Here is a 14,996-nt window from a genome sequence, read left to right as displayed (position 1 = left end):
CAACAAAATCAACGGGAACAAGGTTATTGTTAACGGTAATGCGAACATTATCAACTTTACCCAAAGGTTTCTTTGTAGAATGATCAGCAAGATTAACATCCAAATAACAATTTTTCAGCGGTGGCAAGTCAAGCATATTATAAATTTTCTTCGGCATAACAGAAATACTTGCACCAAGATCACATAAAGCATTACAATCAAAATCTTTAACCTTCATCTTAATGATGGGCTCCCAGCCATCTTCTAGCTTTTTAGGAATAGAGGCTTCGCGTTCTAGTTTCTCTTCTCTAGCTTTTATGAGAGCATTTGTAATATGATGCGTGAAAGCCAAATTTATAGCACTAGCATTGGGACTTTTAGCAAGTTTTTGCAAGAACTTTATAACTTCAGAGATGTGGCAATCATCAAAATTCAAACCATTATAATCTAAAGCAATGGGATCATCATCCCCAATGTTGGAAAAAATTTCAGCAGACTTTATCACGAGCAATTTCAGCAGCTTTAGCAGTTTCAGCAGTTTTTCGCGCTTTGCATTAGAAGTGGAAACATTGCTAACACCAATTCTTTTATTAGTATGAGTAGGAGGTGCAGCAACATGTGTAGCATTAACATTACTAGTGGTGGTAATAGTCCAAACTTTAGCTATATTCTTCTCTTTAGCTAGTTTTTCATTTTCTTCTCTATCCCACCTAGCACGCTAGTTCAGCCATTAATCTTATATTCTCATTAATTCTAACTTGGATGGCATTTGCTGTAGTAACAATTTTATTCTCAATATCCCTATTGGGCATAACTTTCGATTTCAAAAGATCAACATCAGAAGCAAGACTATCAACTCTAGAAACAAGAATATCAATTTTATTGAGCTTTTCCTCAACAGATTTGTTAAAGGCAGTTTGTGTACTAATAAATTTTTTAAGCATGGCTTCAAGTCCAGGGGGTGAATTCCTATTATTGTTGTAAGAATTCCCATAAGAATTAGCATAACCGTTACCATTATTATAAGGATATGGCCTATAGTTATTACTAGAATTGTTCCGATAAGCATTGTTGTTGAAATTATTATTTTTAATGAAGTTTACATCAACATGTTCTTCTTGTGCAACCAATGAAGCTAATGAAACATTATTAGGATCAACATTAGTCCTATCATTCGCAATCATAGACATAATAGCATCAACCTTATCACTCAAGGAAGAGGATTCTTCAACAGAATTTACCTTCTTACCTTGTGGAGCTCTTTCCGTGTGCCATTCAGAGTAGTTGATCATCATATTATCAAGAAGCTTTGTTGCTTCACCAAGAGTGATGGACATAAAGGTACCTCCAGCAGCTGAATCCAATAAATTCCGCGAAGAAAAATTTAGTCCTGCGTAGAAGGTTTGGATGATCATCCAAGTAGTCAGTCCATGGGTTGGGCAATTTTTAACCAGAGATTTCATTCTTTCCCAAGCTTGAGCAACATGTTCAGTATCTAATTGTTTAAAATTCATTATGCTACTCCTCAAAGATATAATTTTAGCAGGGGGATAATATCTACCAATAAAAGCATCCTTGCATTTAGTCCATGAATCAATACTATTCTTAGGCAGAGATAGCAACCAATCTTTAGCTCTTCCTCTTAATGAGAAAGGAAACAATTTTAGTTTAATAATATCACCATCTACATCTTTATATTTTTGCATTTCGCATAGTTCAACAAAATTATTGAGATGGGCAGCAGCATCATCAGAACTAACACCAGAAAATTGATGGTTCATAACAAGATTCAGTAAAGCAGGTTTAATTTCAAAGAATTCTGCCGTAGTAGCAGGTGGAGCAATAGGTGTGCATAAGAAATCATTATTATTTGTGGTTGTGAAGTCACACAACTTAGTATTTTCAGCGTTGGCCATTTTAGCAATAGTAAATAAAGCAAACTAGATAAAGTAAATGCAAGTAAACTAATTTTTTTTTTTGTGTTTTCGATATAGCAAACAAGATAGCAAATAAAGTAAAACTAGCAACTAATTTTTTTGTATTTTGATATAAGTGCAGCAAACAAAGTAGTAAATAAAATAAAGCAAGACAAAAACAAAGTAAAGAGATTGAGAAGTGGAGACTCCCTTGCAGCGTGTCTTGATCTCCCCGGCAACGGCGCCGTGAAAATATGCTTGATGGCGTGTATTTCACACGTTCGTTGGGCAACCCCAAGAGGAAGGTATGATGCGCACAGCAGCAAGTTTTCCCTCGTAAAGAAACCAAGGTTTATCAAACCAGGAGGAGCCAAGAAGCACGTTGAAGGTTGATGGCGGCGAGATGTAGTGCGGCGCAACACCGGAGATTCCGGCGCCAACGTGGAACCTGCACAACACAACCAAGCTACTTTGCCCCAACGAAACAGATGAGGTTGTCAATCTCACCGGCTTGCTCGTAACAAAGGATTAACCGTATTGTGTGGAAGATGATTGTTTGCGAGAGAAAACAGTAGAAACAAGTATTGCAGTAGATTGTATTTCGAGTAAAGAGAATTGGACCGGGGTCCACAGTTCACTAGAGGTGTCTCTCCCATAAGACGAACAGCATGTTGGGTGAACAAATTACAGCTTGGGCAATTGACAAATAAAGAGAGCATGACAATGCACATACATATCATGATGAGTATAGTGAGATTTAATTGGGCATTACGACAAAGTACATAGACCGCCATCCAACCGCATCTATGCCTAAAAAGTCCACCTTCAGAGTTATCATCCGAACCCCTCCAGTATTAAGTTGCAAACAACGAGACAATTGCATTAAGTATGGTGCGTAATGTAATCAACAACTACATCCTTAGACATAGCATCAATGTTTTATCCCTAGTGGCAACAGCACAACACAACCTTAGAACTTTCTGTCACTGTCCTAGGTGTCAATGCAGGCATGAACCCACTATCGAGCATAAGTACTCCCTCTTGGAGTTAAAAGCATCTACTTGGCCAGAGCATCTACTAATAACGGAGAGCATGCAAGATCATAAACAACACATAAGCATAACTTTGATAATCAACATAACAAGTATTCTCTATTCATCGGATCCCAACAAACGCAACATATAGAATTACATATAGATGATCTTGATCATGATAGGCAGCTCACAAGATCCGACAATGATAGCACAATGGGGAGAAGACAACCATCTAGCTACTGCTATGGACCCATAGTCCAGGGGTAGACTACTCACTCATCACTCCGGAGGCGACCATGGCGGTGTAGAGTCCTCCGGGAGATGATTCCCCTCTCCGGCAGGTGCCGGAGGCGATCTCCGGGATCCCCCGAGATGGGATCGGCGGCGACGGCGTCTCAGGAATGTTTTCCGTATCGTGGCTCTCGGTACTGGGGGTTTCGTCACGGAGGCTATTTGTAGGCGGAAGGGCAAGTCAAGAGGCGGCACAGGGGGCCCACACCACAGGCCGGCGCGGCCAAGGGGGGGGCCGCGCCGCCCTAGGGTTTGGCGCCCCGTGGCCCCTCTTCGTCTCTCCTTCGGACTTCCGGAAGCTTCGTGAGAAAATAGGCCTCTCGGGCTTTTATTTCGTCCAATTCCGAGAATATTTCTTTACTAGGATTTCTGAAACCAAAAACAGCGAGAAAACAAGAATCGGCACTTCGGCATCTTGTTAATAGGTTAGTTCCAGAAAATGCACGAATATGACATAAAGTGTGCATAAAACATGTAGATAACATCAATAATGTGGCATGGAACACAAGAAATTATCGATACGTTGGAGACGTATCATAGCCCAAAACAAAGAACCATGGTCCAAGGAAAGATTAACAAGGAGGTTTGTCCTAGCGTTTACCCTCTCTTCCTCGGCAGCAGCATCAATAAAGGCACCTATCAAAACAACGAAAGGAAAACCTCTAAGAGACAATAGCATGAAGATGAAAGATATTACAGGATGAGACAAACATACCCGACATATCTGCACTGGCTTCATTCATCAATTCGAGCGTGAAATTTTCTCGAGTGACCGCCTTTTCAGCCTCGGAAGCAGCAATCTCTCTAGCAGCCACAGCCTCGCGAGCTTGTTGAAGGGCAACTTTTTCGGCTTCAGATGACTTACGAGATTGCTCCATCATCACAAGTGTTTGCTTCTTCGCATACTGAAGTTGTTGTCGAAGCTCACCCAATTCTTGCGACAAGGTATCATCGACAGGTGCAGCATCAGTAACAGTTCTCTTCGCGCGGGAAGAAGGCGAAACATTGGAAGGAATGGAAGTTGGAGTATAGTTATCAAATATCAACTGAAATTTAAACAGGACAACATCAAATAACCGGCAAAGATAGAGTTCTTCATTAATCTCTTGGGAATAATTACAAGGGCATTACAGTGGAGCTAAGGAAATACGTGTCGCCAAATAACTACTTTGGCGACAAGAGCAAAAGAAGCAAAAAGAAAAACAGAGGCATGCAACTAGACCTCCGGCCTTGACGAACTAGGAGTCGACGCTGGTGTAATCCCAAGATAGGCCAAGATCTTCTTCGTGTTGGGCTTGGCTGCCTTCATCAGCGATCGCCATCTTGATTGCTCAATCTGCTCGGTGTCGCCAACCTTCATCCAGTCAATAGCCTGTCCACCGTCGGCAACCAACGCGACAGGTGTTTTCAACAGCAACCTTCATATTTTCTTGGCGCACTTTCAGTCCAAGGTCCTCCGATGTATTGAACATCTTGGCGAGGTCAAGGAAAGTCGAAGGTTCCTCTTTCTTCGGGAAGAAATAGGGGAACAACGCCGACAAACCCGCATTGGCATTGGCCACGCCTTCACGAATTTCGCGTCCATGGAGTTCCAAAAGAGAAAGTGCGTCAAGGAGAGGGTCATTGACGGGATTCTCCAGATCAAAATCTTGGTCTGTTTGGGCTGCCACATGAGACAAAACATTAGTCGAAAACAAAGATACAGGAAGTACAACAAAATAGAAGAAATTGAGGATATTACTCAGCGTACGTCGACTTTGCGACTTCAAACGCTTGATGATCCCTTGCTCACGTGCAGCTTGTGCAGATTTTTGCTCGTGTAAGGCAGATTCAGCATCTTTGAGCCTTTGCTGCAATTCTTCGACACTAGCGGCCTTTGCTTTGGCATCATCAGCTTCAGCTCTAGCTTCGCTAGCGGCAAGCTCAGCTTTCTTGCGAGCCGTCTCACTTTGCTCGAGTTTTTGAGCAAGTGTCTCGGCACGTTTGTTAGCCTCTGCAAGTTTTTCTGTTGAGATGTGGAAAAGAAAGAGAAGAAAGATCAAAAATAGCGACAGGCAGCAGGAGTAAAAAACCAAGGAAAAACAGCAAGTATAAAAGTCGTTACCTTCGGCTCTGTCGGCATACTCGCGGTACCCAATAAATTGGGACCCGATGCGGATAAGATCCTTGATCATAGGCTGTCAAAGAAGAAGAAAAGAAGGGGAAAAACTTCGGCATTACAAAAAGTAAGGGTCCACAAAAGCAAAATAGAGGAAATATAGATCTCGATAAACTTACATCATCCAAGAGCTGCGACGAAGAGCTGCTCAATTGAGGAGGAGGCTCAACGATCATTTCAACCCTTGCCCTTTTTGGCGAAGGGACAAGGGGGCTTGATGGTGGAGTAGTGGTGACGACGTTTTGTTGAGGAGGCGATGTTTCATCTCCTTCAACTAGCGTGTCTGAAACAAGTACAGTACGTGACGTGCTTGTCCGAGGAGCCACGTCAGTGACTGGTACTTCTTCTTCCTCATCACTAGTGAACAAAAAGTCGACAGTATAAAAAGCAAGACAATATAAATATTTCGAGTACAAAAAAAAGGGGGAGAGATAAAGTTGACTTACGAGCTGATGAGGGATTCAACATAAGGATCATAAGCTGCCTTCGGATGAGAAGGAACAACTTCTTCAGCCTTAGAAATGCCAGAATCCTCGGCATCAGTCCTTTTCCTTTTGTTCTTGGGAGAAACAGCGAGGAGGAAGGGATTCAGTTGATTCAACGGCCTCAGACTCAACTTCTTTCTCATGGGAAGCCGCAGATTTGTGAGAACCCGCGACTTCACTTTCAGGAACAGAAGAGCCTTGAGTATCGTCGGCAACGATGGCCATTTCTTCGACCTCTCCACCCTCAGGAAGAGGAGGAAGGGAAGTCATACTAGGATGGTCCTGTAAAAATAGAAAACAAAGGAAAAGTAAAGAGATGACAATACAATGAGATGCAGAAAAAAGGGCGCAACAAGATAAAATACGGAAAGACAAAATACCTTGGGGAGTGGATTGGTGGAGCTGTATGGTTCCACGCGACAAGAAGAAGGAACTGGATCTTTGCCCAGGCGAGAAAGTCTTCGAACCAACTTTTCCAAGTCCTTGGTGGAAAGGTCACCGGAGATTCTGTTGGCGTCATTCTTACCAGAGTACGTCCAAAGGGGATTTTTGCGAGCCTGAAGAGGCTGCACTCTAATCCTAAGGAAGTAGGCGGTGATTTGAACACCGAGATAGCTCCTTGCCTCGAGTGTTTTGAAGGCGACGAATGCGAGACATGAGCGCTTCGTCGCCTTTTCTCTTCCTCGAAGCTTCGGCATCCCGGGAGCGACGGCGCTGAATTTTGGCATTCCCGTCGAAGGGAATTATGTTGTGCTCAACGGAGTTGGCGCTTTCTTCGTGAATGTAAAGCCACCTCTTGCGCCATCCTTGGACAGAATCGGGAAACTTGACGTCGAAATAATCGACATCGGTACGAACACGGATAACAACGCCACCTATGTTATAAGTGACGTTGTGGGAGCCATTGCGGCGGATGCGAGAAAATGCGCTTCCAAAGAGCCCAATTAGGAGCGACTCCAAGGAAGCATTCGCAAAGGGTGATAAAAATAGAAATGTGAAGGATGGAATTGGGGGTCAGATGATGCAGCTGAATCCCATAAACGAAAAGAAGGCCGCGGAGGAAATCATGAATTGGAGGCGAAAGGCCGCGGAGTAGATGGTCAACAAAACTAACCCGGTACTCCATTGGAGGATTGGGATAGCTTTCTTCGCTAGGAAAGCGGATGGCGTCCTCCTTCTTCATAAGGCCGAGCCTCTTCAGCATGTTGTTATCTTGGTTGGAGATTTTCGATCTCTCCCACTCAAGATCTTCAGCGGCCATCTTGGATTCCGGAGTGCTTGTGGCGAGTTAGGCGCACGCGCGGTGGCATCAACGGCAATGGGCGGAGCAATGTATGCGAGTGCGGAAAAATCGGAGAGAGTTGGGCGCAGGGGAAGTTTTTGCGAAGAGGAACAGGTGAGCGGCGCAAGCGAGGGGATGAACGGAGGTTGAAGACAGGTTTATATAAGAATTGAGGGTCGCAGAAAGCCGTTGGATGAGGAAATCGTGTGGTGAGAATTGATCTTCTGGATACAAGGGCAAAAAAGTATTTTTACTGAGATAGGCGTTACCGTACGTGCGCCAGAAAAAGCGGAGGACGTGTGTCCCCCACTTGCACGACGTGTCAACGTGGTGGAAACGATGGACCCACAAAACAGAAAATCTCGACCATTGATAGAGTTGAAGAAAATTTGCCAAGGGAAAATGTGTCGACAAGGAAAATAAAAGGACAATGGCGACAGGATGAGTTATTTGCATACTTCGGGAGCCTTTGGTCAAAAACAAGTTTTTGCCCAAATGCTCGGGGGCTACTTCGAAAAAAGTAAAGTTTCGACTATGGCAAATATAGAAATTGTGGGAGCCTACAACTAAGCACAAGTTCTTGGTTGTAGCCTCGGGGGCTACTCCCATCGGGAGCGCTGTTCGCGCACCCGATAAAAAAAAAAAAAAAAAAAAAAAGAGAAAGAAGAAGAGAAAGATTATCGGGAGATACTGGCAATATAGCGACAAGGTGGACTAAAATGTTGAGCCTACAACCAAGCACAAGTTCTTGGCTGTAGCCTCGGGGGCTACTCCCATCGGGAACAGCTGTTCGCGTGCCCGATGAAATATAAAGGAAAAAAAAGAGAAGAGAAAAGAAAGATAGAACGACAAGAGAGTATATTTCGAGTTATAATTAACTCTACATATACTCCCATCGGAAGATTAATATAAGTCATATTTGACTCGATAAAATGTGCCATTCCAACAGCAGGAAAAGCACTCGACAATATATTCTCGGAACGCCAAAGTTGCGATCAATTTACGAATGCCGCAAATTTGCGAAGGTAAGACCCCGGATCTATTCTGCTGGGCGTGGCATCGCCGAAGACTGCGCTACTGCTACTTTTATCCGTATCAACGAGATACGAAGAAAAATCCTAACGGACGCGTTAGGTACTCGATAAATTTGGCTGGGACTCGACGGAATGGTAAGACCTTAAGCGGCACTTGTCGAAGTTTACACCGGTATTCCGAGATCATGTCCGGGGACGTGATTTTGAAGTAGGTTTTTGCGGATTGCCACTAGAGCGGTTAACTAGTACACGATCCGTCAGATGAACTAGCCCCAACTACCAATATCCCTGTACAATATAGAATTTTATGAGAAAAGTATAAAAATTAGAGTTTTCGGGTAAAAATAAACAGTGGAGATTTTCCCTGACTCTACGATTCAAGCAAAATCTCGGGGGCTACTGACATAGGCATCCCAAATGGGCCTGCCGAATATAGTACCCGGGGTTTATTGAAGGCCCACTACCCGAAGAATAAGAAGATTCGGAAGCCCAAGATGTATTTAAGGAAAAGATAGAGTTGTAATAGGAGATGTTATTTGTAATCCGGCGGGATGAGTTAGTAACCGTCCCGGACTGCGTAACTTGTACGAAACGAAACCCTCGGCTCCACCTCTTATATAAAGGGGAGTCGAGGGACGAAGAGATCATCGAATCATTGTCTGCAAACCCTAGTTTTCATATTCGTCGAGTACTTTTCGGCTGAAACCTTCGAGATCTACTTGCCCTCTACTTCTAATTAAACCCTAGCCTACAATCCATAGGCATTGATAAGTTAATCCCTTGTCAATATCTTTCATGCTAATTTGCGAAGAAGGAACACCCACTAGTCCATGGGCAATCTTCTGTCCAAGATGGGCAAACCTAGGAACATAAAGGGAAAAGCCCCCAGATTACAGTTGAGCATATTGGCGACCCTTTGCTGCTCGCCCATAGGTTTCCTCATCAAAATCACTTTTGATTTATGGTAGTTGATCTTTAAACCAGACATATCTTCAAAACACATAAATAGGAATTCCATGTTTATGATGTTGGTGTCGTTGTTCTGAATAAGGATCAATGTGGCGTTCTCATATTGCAAATGTGAGGTGCCACCCTGCACTAAGTGGGGTGCCACCCCATGAATGTGCCCTATTGCGCTGGCTGCGAAAAGGATTCTAGACAGCGCTTCCTCAATGAAGTTAAATATCAGCGGCGAGAGGGGGTCCCCCTTACGCACCCATTTCTTGTTTCTGAAGTAAGGCCCAACTTCCACGTTGATAGATATCGCAGTCTGGCCACCCGAGACCATCTGCGAGATCCTATGAATGTAGCATGCATCTAGAACTTTGCAACATAACACCTCGGAGAAGAAGTTCCAGTTGACCATATCGAAATCCTTTTCAAAGTCTAGCTTAAACAACCCCCCTCCCAGCTTTTTAGAGTTCAGCTTGTGTCAGTGACCGACTAAGGTTGTGAGTCTACCGAAGCTGACACCAACGATGTTGGTTGTAACCGAAGCTGGTTCCAACCTTCACTAAAGTATCCGGTGAGTTAATTGGTGGAACTAATTTGGGTACCGATTTCGTTGAAAGTGCTCAAAAGACTATCTCCAAAATGCTAAACTCTCCTCTCAAGCTCATCAAGACCATGTTGTATATGGCTTTGGTAAACATCCCCATCAAGGTCATCAAGACCACCCCTCTTAATAGTGTGGTGGTCATATTGACTCAAACGTAAATAAGAGAGGAATACAAGAAAAACTCCGACACTTCTCTTATTTACCGAATGGGTGGTGGTGGGGGGTGTCTCGAATCACCTTTCATCAACTTGTAGGTTTTTTTTTGGAACCGGAGCACATATGTTCCCGAATCGATAGCCAATGGAGAGAGAGAGGAGGGAGAAAAGCTAAAATAAATAAAACAACGACGCAAGAAAATTGTATTTGTAAGTCTAAAAATGAAAAAACTGGTGCATGTAGATAACAAATATAGATATGTGGGTGCGAAGTTTAAACAGAAATGCTTTCATTTGTAACCTGTAAAAAATAACAAATATATTGCATATACTAAGTTTTAAACCGTTTCTACCCCCTCGAATTCATATAGTTGCCACTAATATATATGTAGTTCTAGGTACATTCATACTAGTGGAAGGAGGGAGTAACTTAAAAGAAAAATAAATTGGATCTCAACAACGAAAGATATAGTTGCCACTAATATATATGCCGATGAGCGATGAAAGATATACCTCGGCGCACCTGATGATTGTGGTTGGAACTTGGCAGTTGGCACGGGGAAATGCACTTTGGCTCATAGGAGCATTTGCTCTCATTATGTGAATCCACATTTTGAAGTGTCAAAAAATTCTAAACTAAATTTTTACATGTACATCTAAATATTTTATGTTGGTACACAAATTTTCAAAAAAATAAAAAAATTTCTGTGGCTCCTGTAAAAAAGACAAATTTTGATGTTGTAACACGACTACGTACAACATATTTTTTTGTCTTTTTTGTACACACCACACAAAATGTTGTTTTTTCACGAATACTTGTGTACGAACATAGAATGCCACGATGTATACCAAAAAATTTATATCAATTTTTTAAAATATTTTTAAAATTAATTTTTAATTATTTTATATAATAGGAGCATTTGCTCCTATGAGCCAAAACGCCACCTCCGTTGGCACGCCCGTTTCTCCCTTGTGAAGCCCCACCAGTCTGGTCGGCCGGGCAGGATAATCCATTCCAAGATCAATCAGTAACCCGCACGCGACCGATTCCCTGCCCAAATCGCCGAACCGGCCCCGAACCAGTTCACGTTACCACGTCTCCTTCTTTCTCCCCCATCGAAATCCTCTCCTCTGCTCTATCGCGCACGCCTCGTCGCACCTCCTTGAAATCCCCTGAACCCCACGCCAGTTCTTGGAGCAGGAGCGGCGGCGGAGGAGGAGGAGAGATGTCGTACGCCTACCTCTTCAAGTACATCATCATCGGCGACACAGGTCCGTCCGCTTCCCCCGATCGATCCCTGCTGGCTCCTGGAAGATTGGATGGATCCGCGCAGCTCTTCTTGCCGGGGAGATCTATCTATCCGCCCGCCGTAATAATCTTATTCGCGACTTGGTTGTGCAGGTGTCGGCAAGTCGTGCCTGCTGCTGCAGTTCACCGACAAGCGCTTCCAGCCCGTCCATGACCTCACCATCGGCGTCGAGTTCGGCGCCCGGATGATCACCATCGACAACAAGCCCATCAAGCTCCAGATTTGGGACACGGTACCTACTTTTCACTCTCTCTTTTTCCGGGTAGTACCATGCTGCTAGGGCCTACGGGGTGGAATCGATTGGTGTTTCTTCCGTAGCAACTGCAGGTGGGAAAAGTTAGCGCCTTTAATTCATGACCCACTAGGATTGTCGGAGCCTGATTGGGAATTGGAAGTGCCATTTGGCGCCGTAGATGATTGTATTTCCTCATGAATCACTAGCTCTCATGAGATAGCACTAATGTGTGGTTTAACTTCTTCTTCACCTTTTAGTATCACATTCAGTTTTCTCATCTTGTGCTGTGTTAACATTACAGGCTGGCCAAGAATCATTCAGATCCATTACGAGATCATACTACAGGGGAGCTGCCGGTGCCCTTTTGGTTTATGACATCACCAGGTACTTGACCAATATAGCGAAAGCTGCATAATTGGATTTCCTGAACTTCACCGTGGTCTTAAATCTTTGTGTTATGCCGACTTTTAGGAGGGAAACCTTCAACCATCTTGCGAGCTGGCTGGAGGATGCAAGGCAACATGCCAACGCTAACATGACAATTATGCTAGTTGGAAACAAATGCGATCTTTCTCATAGGCGTGCCGTGAGCTTCGAGGAGGGTGAGCAGTTCGCCAAGGAGAATGGTTTGCTCTTCATGGAGGCATCTGCAAAAACTGCACAGAACGTCGAGGAGGTGATTTCTGGTTCTTGACGCGTATCTATGTAATAATTAAGGCCTCTCCCTAGACGACTTTCTCATTCCATTTCAAATGCAGGGTTTCGTCAAGACTGCTGGAGCTATATACAAGAAAATTCAAGATGGTGTCTTTGATGTATCTAATGAGGTAAAAAATTCTCTGAAATTATTTCATTGGACTAATTAGCGAAAAGTTAGAATGTATGGTGTTATTTTCATTATTGTTTATGCAACTGTATTACTTAGTCAATCAACATGCTGTGCCACAAAGTTTGTTTTCGATGTATCTAATGAGGAAAAAAGTTCAAATGTCACATCATTCATTTCTCTTAGTGAAATCAAGATTGCGTGATGTTATTTTCGTCATTATTAATCAACATGTTGCACCACAAAATTTCCTGGTATAAAGAAGAGGTGCCTTTTACTTTTATTCAAGAGTGTTGTGTGATCCTTAAGTTGTGTCAATTTCAGGCTCAGTTATCTGATGTATGTGCTGCTCCACTTTAGAACATATGGATGTCTGCCTTGCAAGTTACATTATGTCAATATGCCTTCCTTCGTGCTTCCTGTCTTGCAGAAAACCATAATGAGAGCCTTTATATGAACACCGTAAGAGCATTAAGAATAGTAAACGATGTTAAGAACGATGATCCATACATTTCTCTTTTGTTTGATGGAATATAAGAAGATTCTTTTCTTCCTGCTGACAAATACAGATCTGTTACCTTCAACTGTTGGCAGTAGAAGTTAATAAGAGGAAGAGCACAATGTTTAAATAGGAGAGAATGACATTTCCCTGCTAATCTCATTTTCTTTTAACATGTGTTCCTTGTTGAATTGTTAAAAACAAGTTCATTGCTGCTTTCACTACAGTACTCTGTTGTCAACCCTGAGCATGAACTGAACTTTTTTTCTTGATTTTTTGCAGTCCTTTGGAATCAAGGTTGGCCACGATACCTCTGGCCAATCTAGGGGTGCTGGTGGCTCGTCTTCCCAAGGCGGTGGCTGCTGCAGCTAATGGAACGATGTACAAAATCACCCGCCATGTGTTACATACATACTGTGTTGTTTCGTGTTGCCAAGTGATAGTAATTCCAGGGTGCTCTGTTATTTCACGCGCCTATGGATTATGTTCCAGTGACTAGTTGGTAGATTCAGTCCATTTGTGTCAGCTGTTCTTTATTGTACAATCTGCGTGACTCAAACAGATGCTTCCAGTTTCGTGCCATTAAGCATCCACGAATTATATCCATTTCCATGTGTGATTAAATAAAGTGTATGGTCCAATGTGGTTGTTTAAATCACCTCAAAATATTTGGGTCCTCTAGTGTTGTTGACAAACAAATCTGTTTATATTGTACATGCCAAGTTTAGCGTTTTGCTTGAACTTTGTAGTTTTTTTCTTATTTTGACTAAAGCTCATTCTTATCCCTATTAGCATAAATAGTTTAACCTAGTCATCTTTATGAATAAACCAGCTAACCCCTTGGTCAAGAAAATTTTAGCTCGAATTATATCATCACATTACAATGCGATGGAGGGCATGTGGCGGGGAACTTTAGCAGTACGTAGTTCATGTAACATAGTCTAGTTACTTGTTTTGTTTTGCTGGTCCTCCTATAAATAGCTTGAAGTCCGCTTGCTTTTGTTTTTTCATTATAGATACACCAGTTTCGTGCCATTAAGCATCTGCGAATTATATCCATTTGCAGGAGTGATTAAATGAAGTGTATGGTCCAATGTGGTTGTTTAAATCACCTCAAAATATTTGGTCCTCTAGTGTTGTTGACAACAATATCTGTTTATATTATACATGCCAAATTTTAGCGTTTTGCCTGAACTTTGTAGTCTTTTTCTTTTGACTAAAGTTAATTCTTATCCCTGCCAGCATAAATAGTTTAACATAGTTATCTTTGTGAATAACCATCTAACCACTTGGCTGACAAAATTTGAGCTCGAATTATATCATTACAATACAAGGCGATGGAGGACATCGCAGGGAACTTAAGCAGCAGTTTATGTAACATAATCTAGTTTACTTGTTTTGTTTTCTGGTTCTCTTGTAAATAGCTGGAAGTCACAGTGAAATTGGTAGAGCGCCCGCATTTCCGTCCAGTCTATTACTTTTCCTTGAGAGACATCTCCTTGCTTCACCTTGGTCTGCCGTGGGGAGAGGATAGACAGAATGCTTCTAAAAGCATCCTAGGTTCTTTCCAAAACTTTACTGGTCTCCTAGACGTTGCCGTTCGTACTGAGCGAGCTGCAACAGATTTTTAAAGGATTTTTTCTGAAGGCATAAGAAGATATGATAATAAGTGGAACCATTCCAGCTCTCCTACAAATGGACTGATGCAACTAAAAGGAGAAACCCAAAGCTAGATGAAGAGCCTAGCAGCAGCAACAAGCAAGGAAAAACACCACAAATTCTTTCCTTTGTACTCTTACACGAGGAGCAACAAAAATCTGCACAGGTTAACTACAACACATACATACACATCTTCGGTAGGGCTTGTGCGGCTAGTGCCTGTCGCAGTCGTAGCAGGTGTGGTTGTGGCCGAGTTCCTGTAACTTGTCGTAGCCGTGGCGGAAGACGCCCATCCCGAAGAGGACGCCGATGAGCAGGACGATGATGATCACCACCAGCAGGCAGCACCCGATCCTCTCCCTGCTCTTGAACTTGATCTTGAAGCACATCGTCGACGCCGAGCCCCCTCCTCCTCTCTTCTCTCTCTCTCTCTAGTCTAGGTGAAGCGACGGTGCAGCGCCCTGGCGTGAGGGTTTATGAACATGTAAGACTGCAGCACCCACGGGCACGGCTTTTTATTAGAGAAAAACTAACCACTACACTTCCCTGAAAAGGAGAGATAGAGAGAAGAATTG

At 42.9% G+C, this 14,996-nt stretch overlaps 1 protein-coding gene across 1 annotated transcript; it reads left to right on the top strand.

The window, feature by feature from the left end:
• The first annotated feature begins 10,884 nt into the window (after positions 1-10,884).
• LOC124676175 (ras-related protein Rab-2-B-like) lies at positions 10,885-13,428 on the top strand. The gene is made up of 6 exons (XM_047212250.1): positions 10,885-11,164; positions 11,295-11,434; positions 11,739-11,821; positions 11,909-12,113; positions 12,196-12,264; positions 13,045-13,428. Exons 1-6 carry the CDS (start codon positions 11,119-11,121, stop codon positions 13,132-13,134), a joined length of 633 nt encoding a protein of 210 aa, XP_047068206.1. The 5' UTR covers positions 10,885-11,118; the 3' UTR covers positions 13,135-13,428.
• Positions 13,429-14,996: the final 1,568 nt, after the last annotated feature.

This window comes from Lolium rigidum, chromosome 7 (genome assembly GCF_022539505.1).
Source record: "Lolium rigidum isolate FL_2022 chromosome 7, APGP_CSIRO_Lrig_0.1, whole genome shotgun sequence".
Classification (NCBI taxonomy): domain Eukaryota; kingdom Viridiplantae; phylum Streptophyta; class Magnoliopsida; order Poales; family Poaceae; genus Lolium; species Lolium rigidum.
This window is presented reverse-complemented; position numbering and strand designations above follow the sequence as displayed.

Excerpts from the sequence above, each read along its gene's own strand:
- LOC124676175 (XM_047212250.1), top strand. The coding sequence starts at position 11,119 with ATGTCGTACGCCTACCTCTTCAAGTACATCATCATCGGCGACACAG. Across the intron at positions 11,435-11,738 it reads AGCTCCAGATTTGGGACACG|GCTGGCCAAGAATCATTCAG; the intron begins GTACCTACTTTT and ends TTAACATTACAG. Across the intron at positions 11,822-11,908 it reads TTGGTTTATGACATCACCAG|GAGGGAAACCTTCAACCATC; the intron begins GTACTTGACCAA and ends GCCGACTTTTAG.